At 37.2% G+C, this 16,137-nt stretch overlaps 2 protein-coding genes across 2 annotated transcripts; both read right to left on the reverse strand.

Annotated features, from left to right (window-relative positions):
- Positions 1-246: 246 nt before the first annotated feature.
- LOC113311314 (chitin-binding lectin 1-like) lies at positions 247-1,090 on the reverse strand. The gene is made up of 2 exons (XM_026560154.1): positions 1,003-1,090; positions 247-644 (listed from the first exon to the last, which is right to left on the reverse strand). The coding sequence occupies exons 1-2, from the start codon at positions 1,088-1,090 to the stop codon at positions 247-249; spliced, it is 486 nt and encodes a 161-aa protein (XP_026415939.1).
- Positions 1,091-12,748: 11,658 nt separating this feature from the next.
- Positions 12,749-13,876, reverse strand: LOC113309127 (late cornified envelope protein 2A-like). The gene is made up of 2 exons (XM_026557544.1): positions 13,740-13,876; positions 12,749-13,381 (listed from the first exon to the last, which is right to left on the reverse strand). The coding sequence occupies exons 1-2, from the start codon at positions 13,825-13,827 to the stop codon at positions 12,978-12,980; spliced, it is 492 nt and encodes a 163-aa protein (XP_026413329.1). The 5' UTR covers positions 13,828-13,876; the 3' UTR covers positions 12,749-12,977.
- Positions 13,877-16,137: the final 2,261 nt, after the last annotated feature.

A 16,137-nucleotide genomic window follows, 5' to 3' on the forward strand; every position in this document is an offset into this window, starting at 1 on the left:
CGAAGGATGGATGTTATTGATGATTAAAGAGATAAAGGGTACATCGTCAACCTTAAGTAGGCATAAAAAACGAGAGAGACAAAATGGGAAATAACAAACAATGACACAAAATGGTTCTGAACCAACACTTGCACAGTAACTAGGAAGATGCACACTCTATTCCGGGGAATTAGCTCCACTTTCTAAGCATTTGTCTTATGCGATTATCACTTTTACACATGGAATATTCCTTTAGAGTACACATGTTCAAGGGACACATGCTGCTGGGTTGCTTTCGCAACAACACTCGCAAATCTGCGAACAATCTTGTACCGTGCAGCGCTGCGTTACCATCGAACTATCCATGCCAGAACATTTCTTTTTACATTCACTTGCACAAGTACCACAATCACTGTTGATAGCCAAATATGTGTCTTCGAATTTGCACATATTCTTTGGAGGTGGTATGGGTAATGGTGAAGGTTTACATACAGGTTTAGGTGGGCACTTTTGTTGAGGTGGCGGGACTGTTGGTGGCGGCGGGACTGTTGGTGGCGGGACTGTTGCTGGCGGTGTTAGAGGCTTCACGGGAATACCCTCAAGGGGAGTGCCCGGCTTCGATTCTCCTGCCATGGGAATGTCTGGCTCCGATGCTCCTGCCATATCTGTAAACATATATAAAAAGAAATTATGTATAAGCCCCTTATAACTATTTATTGGACGTTAACTCCAAATTAAAAAGATGTTTATTGTTGCCTCTATCCTTGTTGCCCTAAAGTGGAGCTTGTCCTAATTACCCTTTAGGACCGACCCTGGGGCACTTACATAGAAATCTCAATCAGATCAACTGAAAATGTAAATGTTATTGTCGTCAAGCTCATTGCGAATTTGAACTTTGATCTGGACATGTCTAAACTTGTTATGCCTATATATATTATCATTTATGAAAAATTGAAAATTCCATAAAATTTCATCACAAATAAACAGAAAAATAAATATAATTGGTATGAATACGAATCTCACCTGTACTAATTGAGAGGCATATTGTCAGTATCACAAAGACACTAGAGATAGTAAAGAACCCAGGGGATCCTCTCCAAACTATCCCCATCTTCACTACTAAGATCGAGCTAATTTACTGGTGGTTTTCGGAATACCTTTTATTTTCTTTTTCTTATATTGAATGCTTATTTTCCATGAAACAAAAGGCGCGAAATGAATGGTTGAGAGATGGCGATCGCAACACTACTTTCTTCCACAAGGTGGCATCTGATAGGAGAAGGTCAAATAGGATCAAGCAATTGTTCATCGATGGCAATATCGTAACGGAAAAAGATATCACTGTCGACCACATCACTGGATTTTATTCTAATTTATTCTCGGAAGAATTCCCCCACAGACCCAATATCGGAGACATCAATCTACCACATATCTCTGAAGATCAAGCTGATGCATTAGACGCAATGATCACCGAGGAGGAAATACTGACTGCTCTCAAAAGCTTAGCAAATGATAAAGCTCCAGGTCCCGATGGATACCCCATAGCATTTTTTCAGAAATGTTGGCCTATTCTCAAGTGTGACTTCATGGCTATGGTTCAAGAATTTTCAACTACGAGTTTCATGGATACAAGACACAACTCAACATTTATTACCTTAATTCCAAAGAAGCATCATGTGGAGACTGTCAAGGACTACAGACCAATAAGCCTTCTCACAAGTGCATACAAGATCATTTCCAAAGCTTTGTCATCACGTCTCCAACCTTTAATGACAAGTTTAGTTGATCCAAGCCAAACGGGTTTCATCTCTGAAAGACAAATCATTGACGGTATTCTAATTGCCAATGAAATTGTGGACTCAAGATTAAAAGACAAGTCTCCCGGTCTGATATGTAAAGTGGATTTAGAGAAAGCCTTCGACAGACTGAGCTGGTCCTTTTTAGAGGATGTATTACGGAAAATGGGCTTCAAAGCGAAATGGTTGAGTTGGCTTAGATTCTTCTACGGCTCCCCAACTTTCCCAATTCTTCTAAATGGATCTCCTTTTGGTAACTTCTTTACCTCCAGGGGTCTCCGACAAGGAGACCCGCTATCTCCTTTACTCTTTGTGCTTGTCATGGAAGGTCTGTCTAAAATTATTGATAAGGTTGTGGAGTCTGGTTTGTGCTCTGGATTCACAGTGAAGCAGGGGACCCCATCTATATCACACCTTCACTATGCAGATGACTCAGTTTTTTTCATCAATCCTGATTGGGAAGAACTGCATAACCTCATGAGTATTCTCAAGTGCATCGAGGCAGTGTCTGGCCTGAGGGTGAATCCATCTAAGACAAAATTAATCCAAGTGGGAATGGTTCCAGAACTTGAAGACTGGGCTGCAAGACTTGGTTGCTTAACAGAGAAGATCCCTTTTTCATACCTAGGTATGCCACTGGGAGCAAAATCCAAAGCAAAATCACTTTGGGATCCTGCTGTGGAGAATTTTGAACACAGATTACCTAATTGGATGAAAGGCTTTCTCACTAGAGCTGGGAGAGTATCCCTTGTAAAGTATGTTCTGTCTAATCTTGTTGTGTATTACTTCTCAGTATTCCAAGCTCCCATATCAGTCATCAAGTCACTAGAGAAAATTATGCGGAATTTCATTTGGGATAGCGGTGGATCCAAAAAAACGCATTTGGTCAACTGGGAGGTGATGATGAAACCAATTAAACTTGGTGGGCTAGGTATCAAGAATCTAAGATTAATGAATCAAGTTATTCTCTCAAAATGGGGTTGGAGATTTGGTAATGAACGTAACACTCTATGGCACAACATCATTTGGAACAAATATGATGGACCTCAGTCCATCTGGGCTCCTCAAATTCCGTCAACTCCTTATGGTTGTTCTGTATGGAAGCATATCGCAACTCAGGCTCAATTGGTGGTATCCCTCTCACTTCTTTCAATCGGCGACGGTGCAACAATAGTTTTTTGGCTCGACAAATGGAACATAGAAGGCAATTTAAAGGAAATGTTTCCTGCTCTCTTCAAATTAGCAGGCCTCAAACAAGGTACAATCCGCGAGCACATTTCAAGCGACAACCGTTGTTGGTCCTTCCACTTTAAAAGAGCTCTCAAAGAACCTGAAGTTGCCCAACTTATGTCCTTATTGGTGCTCATTGGTGATACTCCCCCAACTTTGACAAACAATCCTCACTCCCGCACTTGGTCTCTCTCAAGCTCAGGTACATTCTCAGCCAAATCTACCTACAAGTTCCTCACAGATATCACTCACCCATCAACAGCACAGACCTCTCCTTTTCCCCATAAGACCATATGGAACCCTCATGTTCCCCCAAAGGTCTGTTTGTTCTTCTGGACTGCTGCACTTGATAAGATTTCCACTCAAGATGCTCTGCAACGAAGAAGTCTCCATCTCGCAAGTCGTTGCCCACTTTGCTTGTCCGAATGCGAATCGTCGCAACACTTGCTTCTGAGTTGCAAGTTCTCTAGACAAGTATGGTCATTAATCTATCCTAACCACCTCCCTTGGAACCCACCCTCGTCAGTTCTACATTTGGCACAAAGTTGGTCTACCAATGGCATAAATGGTCCGGCAAAGAAAATGTGGGATTTGGTTCCAGCTGCAGTTTTGTGGGCAATTTGGAATGAGTGGAATAGAAGAATTTTTGAGCAAAAATCTCTCTCTCACTTCCAAGTAAGTGTAGAGGTCAAAACATCCCTTTTGACTTGGAGTTGTTCCTTTAAAAGAGATTTTAAATTTAGGCTAGACTTCTGCATCTTCTCGTGGGATAACATGTTCTACTGAGATAAAACTTTCATTGTTTACTTTTTTCTTTAGTTTTTCTTTCGTTTTTACCGTTATATCTACTTGCTGTAATATTTTCTTCTCCTTTCAATAAATTCTCCTTTCTCGATCAAAAAAAAAAATTGAATGCTGATATACTTTCCGAAAACCGGTCTAGACTATTTATAGAGGCTAACTTTCATAGTCATTTGGATATATTCAGATGTTACTGTGACTACACATCAGTAAACATTTTCTATTAGAATTTTTTCGTTGGTGGGCATTTTAGTCCAATAGATTAATCAATTGAATTGTGGATCTCATCACCGACTCGCTTGGGATTTGTCCAGAAAACTCTGCCTACGTAAACCTTAGCTAGGAATTTTAATTCGTCCCCCCAGATATGAAAATTATTTGAACTTGGGGACAGAAACAGCTGAGAAATTGATTACACGGTACAATTCGATCAGTCTCAACAAAGAAACAAAATTATTTAATTTGACTTTGTTTTAGTTTTTCATATTAGGTCGTTTTCTAATCTCCACTAGGAGAATCCACTTGGTAACTGGCATCTCACAGAAACAAACAACGTATTATCTAATGAAAATCCAGATTCCCACGAAACGAGCACATGGATTTGATTTGCTTATCATCTGCTGATACATTTATGGGGATCACAAACATGAAATGTTCACATTCATTGGATTCTCCTGAATGTAAGATGTGCTTCTATTCTCCACTTAGAGAAGCACTTGGCAATAAGCATTGTCAGTATAAAAATCAGATTCCCCTACGATAAGAGGTAACGGGCACATGAACTTACCTAGGAGTTTCGCACTTCCCCTACCGTCCAAGAACAAACAATATACCTTAGTTTATAATAGACGTAACAAATCTACTTGTCACTTGACGTCCATGCCTAGATTGTAAAATTAGTTAATAAATAATATCATAATCGAGAGAAATAAACTGGCATGGTATGCATCACACAAATTTTATTACTGCCAAACCATTCGTTATTCAACAAAGGGAAAAATGCCAATCTATGTTTTGGTAAGGTAAGACTGATAGCTTCTGCTTTTAAACAGAAGAATGGACTCCCAATGCTGGATTTTCTATTCAAAACATTAAACCAATCCTATTTAATATGAAAGAAACTTCGATACAGTGGCGCAATTGAAAACCGTAGTCGTACCAGTTAACGTTGTAGACTTGACTATTGTACCTACTTGATTTCTGTCGACCTAAGTTCTCATGTCCCTGTTTGGATTGTCGAGCAAGATATTGGACGAAAATGGCACAATGTAGGAAAGAGCAAATAGATGATATAAGAAACACGTATAAAAAAGAATATAGTCCAAGCTACTTGCAAAGCAAATACTTATTTTCAGCAAATAATTCGATTACATGTAATGAATAACAACGGAACAGCTATTTCACAACTTAGATTCATACTTGAGACTCCACTTCCAGTTCTGGAAAACTTCTCAAGTTGACCAAGGAGCTTTGGAGAAATCGTAATATACAATAGCCAACATTACCTTAAAAAAGTACATCAAGAAAAATGCCAGCAACCACATTTTATTCTAATCCAATCAACAAAAATAATTTGGAAATATGTTGGTACAGAATGAGCGAGATGCCAGATACCACTGCATTCTTTTCCAATTGCGACGAATCATCACATGTCCGTTTTGCTACCAGTGACATTTTTCAGTAGCATTTAGAGATACATGAGTGACTGAGTTTTGCTATCTATGAATATTTTCAGTAAACGTACATCGTCATATGTACGTTTTCCTTGACCCTACTACTTATTATACTTGTTCAGTTGGTGATGCCAAAAATTGGGATGAGTAAGGAGGCCAACACTGTGAAGAAATGTTAGTTTTGGGTTTTGAATCTCATACAACTGTAATGAGATTGATTCATTATTTTGTATATATACTGATTGTATAATTACATATAATGAGTGAAAATCCTAATATTATAATTACATCAAGAGAATTAAATTTATTCCTATAAATAAATCAAAGAAATTAAAACTAATTACATCAATATTATTCTTTGCATGTACTAATCTTCTTTCAATATTCTTATTTGCATGTATTTAATCACATATTCTTCTCTGCATGCTTACTAATCTTGTTTCCATATACTTCATTGCATGTATTTAATCACATATTCTTCTTTGCATGTGCTAATCTTCTTTCCAAGTTTATCAGGAGACTAATAAACTTAATATACTGGCAGATTTACGTTATTACCTTAGTCCAGGGGGTATCTTCATATAAATTTCCCCCTTGAATTAACGCATTGTTGACATCTAATTAATGAAGAGACCGCCCTTTGATACAAGCTTATTATAGGGGCGGCATGGTTCATTAGAGGGGCGGCATTGTGATAGTAAGGTCCCTTTAGTTGGTTAGGAGATGTCCAAACGGGATGTAAATTAACTGCATTACCCTTTTCACCTTAAATCAATCAAAATCAAATCAATTTTTTTTAAACCTAATGAATCAGAAAAAACCAAATCAATTTTTTTTCATCTTCTTCTCCATCTTCTCTTCTCCTCCATCAACTTTAACCTCCATTAAAACTGGAAATTTCGTCGTCTTCGATTAATCAGTGATTCGAAAATTAATAAAGTGTAATGACTTATATGAGGTATATTATGAAAAACCCAGTTAGGGTTTAGTTTATTTTGTTCGATTTAAGTTTAATTTCTATCAGAAATTAGGATTTTAGGTGAAAATTGAAATTCAATTTTCTGGATTTATGTGAGCTACGGTTGATTTTAACTCTATTACGAACCGTAACTGGAGAATTTGATGTTGTTACGATTGGTAATAGTTCAATTACCAACCGTATGTTCTTATATCTGAAAATTTTCTTCAGTTACGGTTGGTATCGAGCATTTGGTTACCAACCGTAACTCAGTTACGGTTGGTATCGAGCATTTAGTTACCAACTGTAACTGGTTTTACAATTGGGTTTTTCCCCAAATTTAACCAGGTACAGTTGGTAGTTCATCTTTTACGAACCGTAACTATGAATTACGGTTGGTTACGAGCGAAATGCCAACCGTAATTAGTTCCGAGAATGTAAGAAGTTGAATTTTTTTACGTATTTGAGACTAATTTAGAAGTATACCTGGTCATTTTCAGGCATTGGGTTTTCACTTTGTAGGTTAGTTTCTTCAATTGATTGAGATTGACCTTCACTCTGGGTTAAAATTTCTCTACCATCTTCAAACTTTTTTTTTTTTAACTCTAAAATTTGATTTTCTTTTGATTTTGAGTTAATATAAGTGAATTTAATCATTAACATTAAATTTGATTATCATCACTAAACTAGGTTATCCATTATGAGGGTTAATTTGTCATTTCCAATTTTTTTGATAAGAGACACCTTGAATGATCATGTAATGACCCTTTTTGTCCTATTAAAATGCCGCCCTTCTAATAAACCATGCCGCCTCTCTAATAAACTTGCTTTGATAGCTGCAATAGATAGTAATACATGAAGAATGACCAGTTTAGCCATAGGTGCAAAGGTATTGTAGTAATCGATACATTCTTGTTGAGTGTAATCTTTGGATACAAGAAGAGCCTTATATCGCTCAATAGTGCCATCAACATTGAATTTTATTTTCAAAACCCGTTTACAGCCAACGGCTATTTTACCAGGTGGTAAGTCAACAAGTATCCAAGTATTATTAGCTTCTAAAGCGATGATTTCTTTATCCATGGAAGCACGCCATTTAGGACACTTGCTTGCTTGAGAAAATGATTTTGGTTCTGCAGTAAGGATTACAGAAGCTAGAAATGCTTGATTAGATTGAGTGAATTATTCAAAACACAAATAATTTGTCATAGGATAAAGAGAGGTTGATTTGCTCGCAGGAGCGGAACAATGATAATCCTGTAAGTATGGTGATCGATTATGAAGCCGAGATGGGGAGTATGTGTTTCAGGTACTGCAGATTATGGCAAAGGAACAACCAAATTATGTTGTCTAATGTCAGATGGAGATGGAGAGCTATGCTCGGTGGCAGAAGACTGTCTTGGAGATTCTACAGTCGATGGATGCACTGAAGAATAATGAGTATCCGAAGATGTATATGTCAATGAGTGATTTCGTGAACCACATTGAATAACAGATTGTTGGGCAGTGGAAAGATATGACTGCCTGGAAGGAAGTGATTGTTCAGAATGAGGTAGTGAACAAGAATTATGAGACTGAGTAGAGTGGAAGTTTCAAAATGTAACCTTTTTGTTCGTATGGATATCCAAGAAGTATGGCCGACTTGGCGCGTTGATAAAACTTGTTAGTTATGCGAGTGTTTCTTCCAAAACAAAGAAAGCCAGAAAACACGAAATGAAGAATAATCTGGAGGTGAATGCAGGAGCATTTCATGTGGAGATTTATGTGATAAAACTGGTGTTGGCAGTTTATTGATAAGTTATGTAGCATCCAAAATACACTCACGCAGAAACGTATGGGTAAGTTGGCTTGAAATCGTAATGCTTGTGCTACATTAAGCATGACGATGTTTTCTTTCAACAATTCCATTTTGTTGTGGAGTATAGAAACAACTAGTTTGATGTAGAATATCATTATGGTGAAACCAATATTAGAGTTCATTAGATTTGAACTCAGAGCCATTGTCGGACCTAAAAATCTGAAGATGAGGTATAAGTAATGTGTTAATACCATAGGAGATACTGGTGATTTTTTACGAAAATTGTTTGACAACAAAGGAAAAAAAAAATAATTGAGAAACTTTAAGGTTTCAGACTTTACTTTCATCAAAAACACCCAAGTACATCTAGATTAGTCATCGACAACTGTTAGAAAGTACTTGGCACCAGTTAGAGATGCAGTGAAGAAAGGTCCCCAAATGTCTGCATGTATTAATTGGAAAGGATGCTTAGAGAAAGAAACACTTTTATTAAATTTAAGGCTAGTTTGTTTTGCCTTGGGGCTTACATCACACAAGTGTTTAAACGAAGAACGAAGGTAAACAAATTTACGAGCTAAAAAATTAAAACAATCCTCATTGGGATGGACTAGAGAAGAAACAGATGGTTGAAAACAATAATGGTAAAGGACAGAAATTCGCCTACTCCGTCCAGTCTCCATTCTCGTATGAAGGTCCTGCAAAGTTTGCAAATGGAGTGACGCCATATCTGGAGCAGCAGGTGTATCCGGAACAGAAGCAGCAACCGCATAAGCCGGAGATGCAATATCCCGTGATCAGGGTGGATCCTTTGGTTATCCATTGAGCTTCCAACGTGTAGTCTTAGTGTGTCCATGCTTATTGAAGTGGTCACAAAATGGTCTTGGCCTTTTGTTTGTACCCTCGCCAGGACTAGGGTTGTTGCCAGGAATTAAATAAGACCTTGTATTTGGTCTAGATGAATAAGAGTAATTGCGAGAGACATTGAGTCATGCAGATTCCACATGAGCAGTGGAGGATGAGTTTATACCTTGTTGTGCTTCCTCCTTCCTTAAAAGATTGTATAGCTTTGCTGCAGATGCCACTGGCTCCATTAACAAGCATTGACTGCGGAGAGCATAAAAAAGATCATGAAGACCCTGCAGGAATTCCATTGAACGATCTTGATTGTGGTGACCTACAAAATTCTTGCCTGCTACACAGATGCAAGGAAAGAGAGGTCTCAATGAATCCGGTTCATCCCAAAGATACTTGAGCCGAGTGAAATACATTGCAACATTCATATTTTCTTGTTTCAATGAAGAGATTGATTGTTTGAGAGAAAAATGCTTAGGAGCATTGGTACGAGAGAATTGGTTTTTGATCTTCTAACCACTGGTGTCTTGCAAATGGGAATGACTGAACAGTGAAACGGATTTCTAGGTCAACTGAGTTGGAAACCCAGCTACCAACTACGTCATCTGCTCGAGTCCAATGTGAAAGATCAATTGGATCCGTGGGTTTCACAATGGATCTATCAATATAACCGATTTTGCTTTTAGCACTTATGGCCTTTTGATTTCTCTTTCCCAGATGCAATAGGTATCATTGGTGATAAGAGGGGTAAAGATGACAGTGAGCCGAACCAACGTAATAGGGTCTTGATGGGGATAGACCTGATCCCCTATTAGGTTGATTATTGTTGGGAGGTGGAGGAGGTAGAAATTCATCTTCAACAGCCATTGTTGATGCAGTTGCGGAGAGTAGTGAAACAAATCTAACCTAGCTCTGTATTACCATGAAGAAATATTGGGTTTGGGTTTTGAATCTCATACAACTGTAATAAGATTGATTTTTTATTTTGTATATATGCTGACTGTACAATTTCATAGAAAGAGTGAAGATCCTAATACTATAATTACATCAAGAGAATTAAATTTATTGCTATAAATAAATCAAAGAAATTTAAACTAATTACATCAATATTATTCTTTGCATGTAATAATCTTCTTTCCATATTCTTATTTGCATGTATTCAATCACATATTCTTCTTTGCATTGCGTATAAAACTTGTTTCCATATTCTTCATTACATGAATTTAATCAAATATTCTTCTTTGCATGTGCTAATCTTCTTTCCAAGTTTATCAAGGGACTGATAAACTTAATATACTGGCAGATTTACGTTTACTTGCGGCACATTTTAGAAAACCAAATGAGCTACAACTGCCAACTTGCCATAAATAAATTAAAATGCCAACTAAATATTTACTCGATAACATAACACACACTCATACAATGGGACTTATTAGAAGGATGATTATCAACAGAGAAAGGAACACAATGAGTTACGAAAAGAAGAAATTAAGGAACATAATACTTCCATCTAGTGTTCTAGGGAGAGCGAGGATGATGCATTAATTTTATTTACCCATACCTACTCAAGAGTTTAAATGCGCCGGGGAGAACATTGTGCTTCTTGTTAGAAGGAGTTCAAAGCAAATTTGAAATTCACAGGTTGGTGAAGAATCTGCAAGAAGCCAGATAACACTACATCCTTTGCCAATGCCAATTCCTGGGGAATTCGAGAGTCGTTTGATTACATAGTCTAGTGTTCTTGGGAGATTGGATGCGCTGGGTCGAACCATCTTTTGGACCTCATTATCCAGAATCGAGAGATACAAAGAAGACAGAACGAACAAAAGCAGCCTGCGTTGCAAATATGACATCATTATGTTACTGGCGAATACTTATAGACAAACTAAGATATTATATATTGTATAACGTTATCTTGGTGACAGAAGGTCCACTTTCTCAATGCAGGCGTTTTCTGCATGTACACTGTGTGGTACATCAATAAAAAAATATATGATTAAGTGGCCATTTTTCCTTTATCTTTTTTCATGGACATTGTATTTGGGTGGGGTGGGAGGAGGGGGTTAGTACTGCATCCTAAGTACCGAAATGATGATTTTGAATCTTTGATGGCTGTTTTCTATCTCATCACCCTGAAATCTAATTATCCATTTAAAGCCAAAACGCAGTTTGGACAACTATACTAACAACTTAATGAAATGTATGCCTTGATCAAATCAGTAAAATAACTTGATGATGCAACAAAAATAAAATATGCCCATCATATGGGTGATCCAACTAAAAAAGATATCGTCGTCCCTGATAATATTCCCAAGTTAACATCTTAACAATGTTTGGTCTGAATAAGATCCATTCAAACAGTAAAAACAAAATAATTTTGGTGTAACATGGTAACATAATGTGTATTGCTTGTTCCCTATATCAAATTCGTGTGGAGAAATCATTGAGTGTAAAAAGCGGTAAAATAAAAAACAAATTACTTTGACAGCCTCCGGGATTACATACTAAGAAATAACAAAACTACCTCCTACACTTACTTATCATTCTTATAAGCATCAGCTCTCTTTTGGAGTTCCTTCATAATCGACTTCTCTGAGTTGGTCTCCATGATTTTTTTGCTTCACATGTATCCAGCCATGTTTGAATCTATCAAAGCTTATGTTGTCAGAATTTTCTACGTGTTAGCTGTCTAACCAAACCCTTTGGCAACATTGTCACCACTAACTTCCTTAAAAAGCTTGCACACAATCTCAATCTCTCAACTTCTTTAGTCTTTTTTCAGGTCAGTAATGTGAGATGGAAACAAAAACAATTTCAAGAACAGAATGCTCATATGTAGTTTCAAAGTTTTCCGAGAAACAATCCAGCACTCCCTAAACGTAAAGGAGATCAAATAAGAAATATAACGTTTTCATCCCCACCGAAATTATGTATACACATATATTCACGTAAAAGGAAATGTATCTTTGAAATTCTTTAGAATTCTACAGTGAGCTTTTCTTCAAGTTTTTCTTTTATTTCCATTTAAGAGATAAGACATTATTGTCTCTAAGATATCCAGTCAATTCAAAAGTGAATCATCAACTATATGAGTATGAGAATACCTTTGCTTAGTAAAATGGGTTTAGCATATGGATGCTTCTCTTTAAATTAAAGAGAGACATCTATGAAAGTGATGTGGCTGATGATATAGAATAAAAGGGACAATTTTAGCATAATAATCAAACACATACTTGAGTATTCGATTCTGGAAATTACATTTTAATGCACAGAGATGTGACAAGCCGCCGAACTTTGTTATTGTGAGTAAAAATGAGATAACCATCAACATCCAACGAACATCTTAGCCACACTGGCCTAATTGAAACTTGTTAACAAGACATCGTATGGCCTAATTTTTTATGCACAGAGATGTGTTAAGTTCAGTTTGGGAGAACGGCAGGTCTCATATGGGAGGGGTACATTTTATTATTAGCAGCAGTTACTTTGGCGTAGGCTAAAAATTGGTAGAGACCGACGATGTTGGATAGACTGTTTATGTTTGATTGTATTTTTTATAAAGGCCGTCAAATCAAATGGTTGATAATTCGGAAACAAAATACATGCTATTGGCTCCAACTCGCAAAGATTAGATGGAAACTTCACGAAGGATGGATGTTATTGATGATTAAAGAGATAAAGAGTACATCGTCAACCTTAAGTAGGCATAAAAAACGAGAGCGACAAAATGGGAAATAACAAACAATGACACAAAATGGTTCTGAACCAACACTTGCACAATAACTAGGAAGATGCACACTCTATTCCGGGGAATTAGCTCCACTTTCTAAGCATTTGTCTTATGCGATTATCACTTTTACACATGGAATATTCCTTTAGAGTACACATGTTCAAGGGACGCATGCTGCTGGGTTGCTTTCGCAACAACACTCGCAAATCTGCGAACAATCTTGTACAGTGCAGCGCTGCGTTACCATCGAACTATCCATGCCAGAACATTTCTTTTTACATTCACTTGCACAAGTACCACAATCACTGTTGATAGCCAAATATGTGTCTTCGAATTTGCACATATTCTTTGGAGGTGGTATGGGTAATGGTGAAGGTTTACATACAGGTTTAGGTGGGCACTTTTGTTGAGGTGGCGGGACTGTTGGTGGCGGTGGGCACTGTTGTTGAGGTGGCGGGACTGTTGGTGGAGGTGTTAGAGGCTTCACGGGAATACCCTCAAGGGGAGTGCCCGGCTTCGATTCTCCTTCCATGGGAATGTCTGGCTCCGATGCTCCTGCCATATCTGTAAACATATATAAAAAGAAATTATGTATAAGCCCCTTATAACTATATATTGGACGTAAACTCCAAATTAAAAAGATGTTTATTGTTGCCTCTATCCTTGTTGCCCTAAAGTGGAGCTTGTCCTAATTACCCTTTAGGACCGACCTTGGGGCACTTACATAGAAATCTCAATCAGATCAACTGAAAATGTAAATGTTATTGTCGTCAAGCTCATTGCGAATTTGAACTTTGATCTGAACATGTCTAAACTTGTTATGCCTATATATATTATCATTTATGAAAAATTGAAAATTCCATAAAATTTCATCACAAATAAACAGAAAAATAAATATAATTGGAATGAATACGAATCTCACCTGTACTAATAGAGAGGCATATTGTCAGTATCACAAAGACACTAGAGATAGTAAAGAACCCAGGGGATCCTCTCCAAACTATCCCCATCTTCACTACTAAGATCGAGCTAATTTACCGGTGGTTTTTGGAATACCTTTTATTTTCTTTTTCTTATATTGAATGCTGATATACTTTCCGAAAACCGGTCTAGACTATTTATAGAGGCTAACTTTCATAGTCATTTGGATATATTCAGATGTTACTGTGACTACACATCAGTAAACATTTTCTATTAGAATTTTTTCCTTGGTGGGCATTTTAGTCCAATAGATTAATCAATTGAATTGTGGATCTCATCACCGACTCGCTTGGGATCTGTCCAGAAAACTCTGCCTACGTAAACCTTAGCTAGGAATTTTAATTCGTCCCCCCAGATATGAAAATTATTTGAACTTGGGGACAGAAACAGCTGAGAAATTGATTACACGGTACAATTCGATCAGTCTCTACAAAGAAACAAAATTATTTAATTTGACTTTGTTTTAGTTTTTCATATTAGGTCGTTTTCTAATCTCCACTAGGAGAATCCACTTGGTAACTGGCATCTCACAGTACAACAAACAACGTATTATCTAATGAAATTCCAGATTCCCACGAAACGAGCACATGGATTTGATTTGCTTATCATCTGCTGATACATTTATGGGGATCACAAACATGAAATGTTCACATTCATTGGATTCTCCTGAATGTAAGATGTGCTTCTATATTTCTATTCTCCACTTAGAGAAGCACTTGGCAATAAGCATTGTCAGTATGAAAATCAGATTCCCCTACGATAAGAGGTAACGGGCACATGAACTTACCTAGGAGTTTCGCAGTTCCCCTACCGTCCAAGAACAAACAATATACCTTAGTTTATAATAGACGTAACAAATCTTATCTTCGCTGGGTTAAAAGTTACCTGTTCTTCGCTGGGTTAAGAAATGCGAATCTTATCTTCTCCGTCTCATCTATCTTCTTGATCTGCAATTTCACTATTCTTCCCCGTCTTCAATGTCTCTCTCTGTTTCTCGATCTCTTTCTGTCTATATATTGATCTGGTGTTTTGGTTTGTGTGGCTCAAACACGACCAAGGTTGAAGATAAGAATTGAAGTATTCGTACGAACCACACGTGTGGTACAGGTGTCTCAACCCACGTGTCCATCACATTCCACGTGTCGCCAGTTTACATTGCACGCGCGTCATATGTTTGCAGTGCACACATGTTATGAATTTATTAGCCCACGTGTCAGTCACAGTCGACGTGTCCATCACATTCCATGTGTCGCCATTTTACATTGCACGCGTCTCATCTGTTTGCAGTGCACACGTGTTATGAATTTAACAGCACACGTGTGACATCATGTCGGGCGGTATTTCTTTAGAACGGCAAAAAAGACATTTCACAATACAGTTGGCCAGTCAGAAGTTATCAAAATGCCTCATTTTGACAATTATAGGTACAAGTAACGGAATGAGGCATTTTGATCTTTTGCCTAACGTCCGGGATATTTTCACAACCTTGGGGTCCAAATTGGGGCATTTTGCCACTTAACCCTTAATTCATCTTTTGGTTTTTCTATGCAGGGATATACTCAAGCGTCAAACACATAATCTTTGTCTTTTTAGTCAGCTGCTATATGTGGAGGCACACAATACAGGCTACTCCCCACGCCACCACTGCTGAAATAGTAGATCTGCAGAAAATTGAAGACCTGATATGTTGGTAATCATGGATGGACGCATTTTCAAGTATCAATTTGTATCTAGGACCAAGTCATTTGTACCAGTTTCACACAGACTACCACAAAAACCCCATATTGTTTTCTATCTAGACAATTGGTTAGGGATGTTTTAAGTTTATTAATTGTTAAACTATCAATTTGTATTTAGGACCAAAGTTTATGTAATTTAGACACCAGCTTCACACTACCTATCTCAAAAATCCAGTGTTGTTTTCTAGTAAGGCAATACAACTGAGACAACGTATGTGATTGGTTTGTGTTGAAAAAATTTCAGGGTTTATTGATATCTGATTCGGGTAGTGCTGGACTTGTAACTTTGGATTATGTGATCATGGAATGAAGATCAGTTTGGCAGTTCCATTTCAATTGTTAAAGAAAATTTTCTAAAACGTTGTTTTTCATCTATTAAATGTTGTTAGTGTGTCAAATTGTAGTCTAGTGTTGATAATGTTTTCCAATTACTTTAAAAGAAGACTTACATTGGTGCATATCAGTTTTGGATGATATTAAAAAAAGAAAATTATATATCTTAAAGCTATTTACGCAGATATCTCCCATTATTTTGGGTTCAGTTGGTTCTGTTTCCAGGCGTTCTTATTTACATGACAGTATAGAGATATTAGTATTATC

The sequence above is a fragment of the Papaver somniferum genome, chromosome 9 (assembly GCF_003573695.1).
Source record: "Papaver somniferum cultivar HN1 chromosome 9, ASM357369v1, whole genome shotgun sequence".
Taxonomy (NCBI): Eukaryota; Viridiplantae; Streptophyta; class Magnoliopsida; order Ranunculales; family Papaveraceae; genus Papaver; species Papaver somniferum.

Excerpts from the sequence above, each read along its gene's own strand:
- LOC113311314 (XM_026560154.1), bottom strand. The coding sequence starts at position 1,090 with ATGGGGATAGTTTGGAGAGGATCCCCTGGGTTCTTTACTATCTCTAGT. Across the intron at positions 645-1,002 it reads ATGCCTCTCAATTAGTACAG|ATATGGCAGGAGCATCGGAG; the intron begins GTGAGATTCGTA and ends ATATGTTTACAG.
- LOC113309127 (XM_026557544.1), bottom strand. The coding sequence starts at position 13,827 with ATGGGGATAGTTTGGAGAGGATCCCCTGGGTTCTTTACTATCTCTAGT. Across the intron at positions 13,382-13,739 it reads ATGCCTCTCTATTAGTACAG|ATATGGCAGGAGCATCGGAG; the intron begins GTGAGATTCGTA and ends ATATGTTTACAG.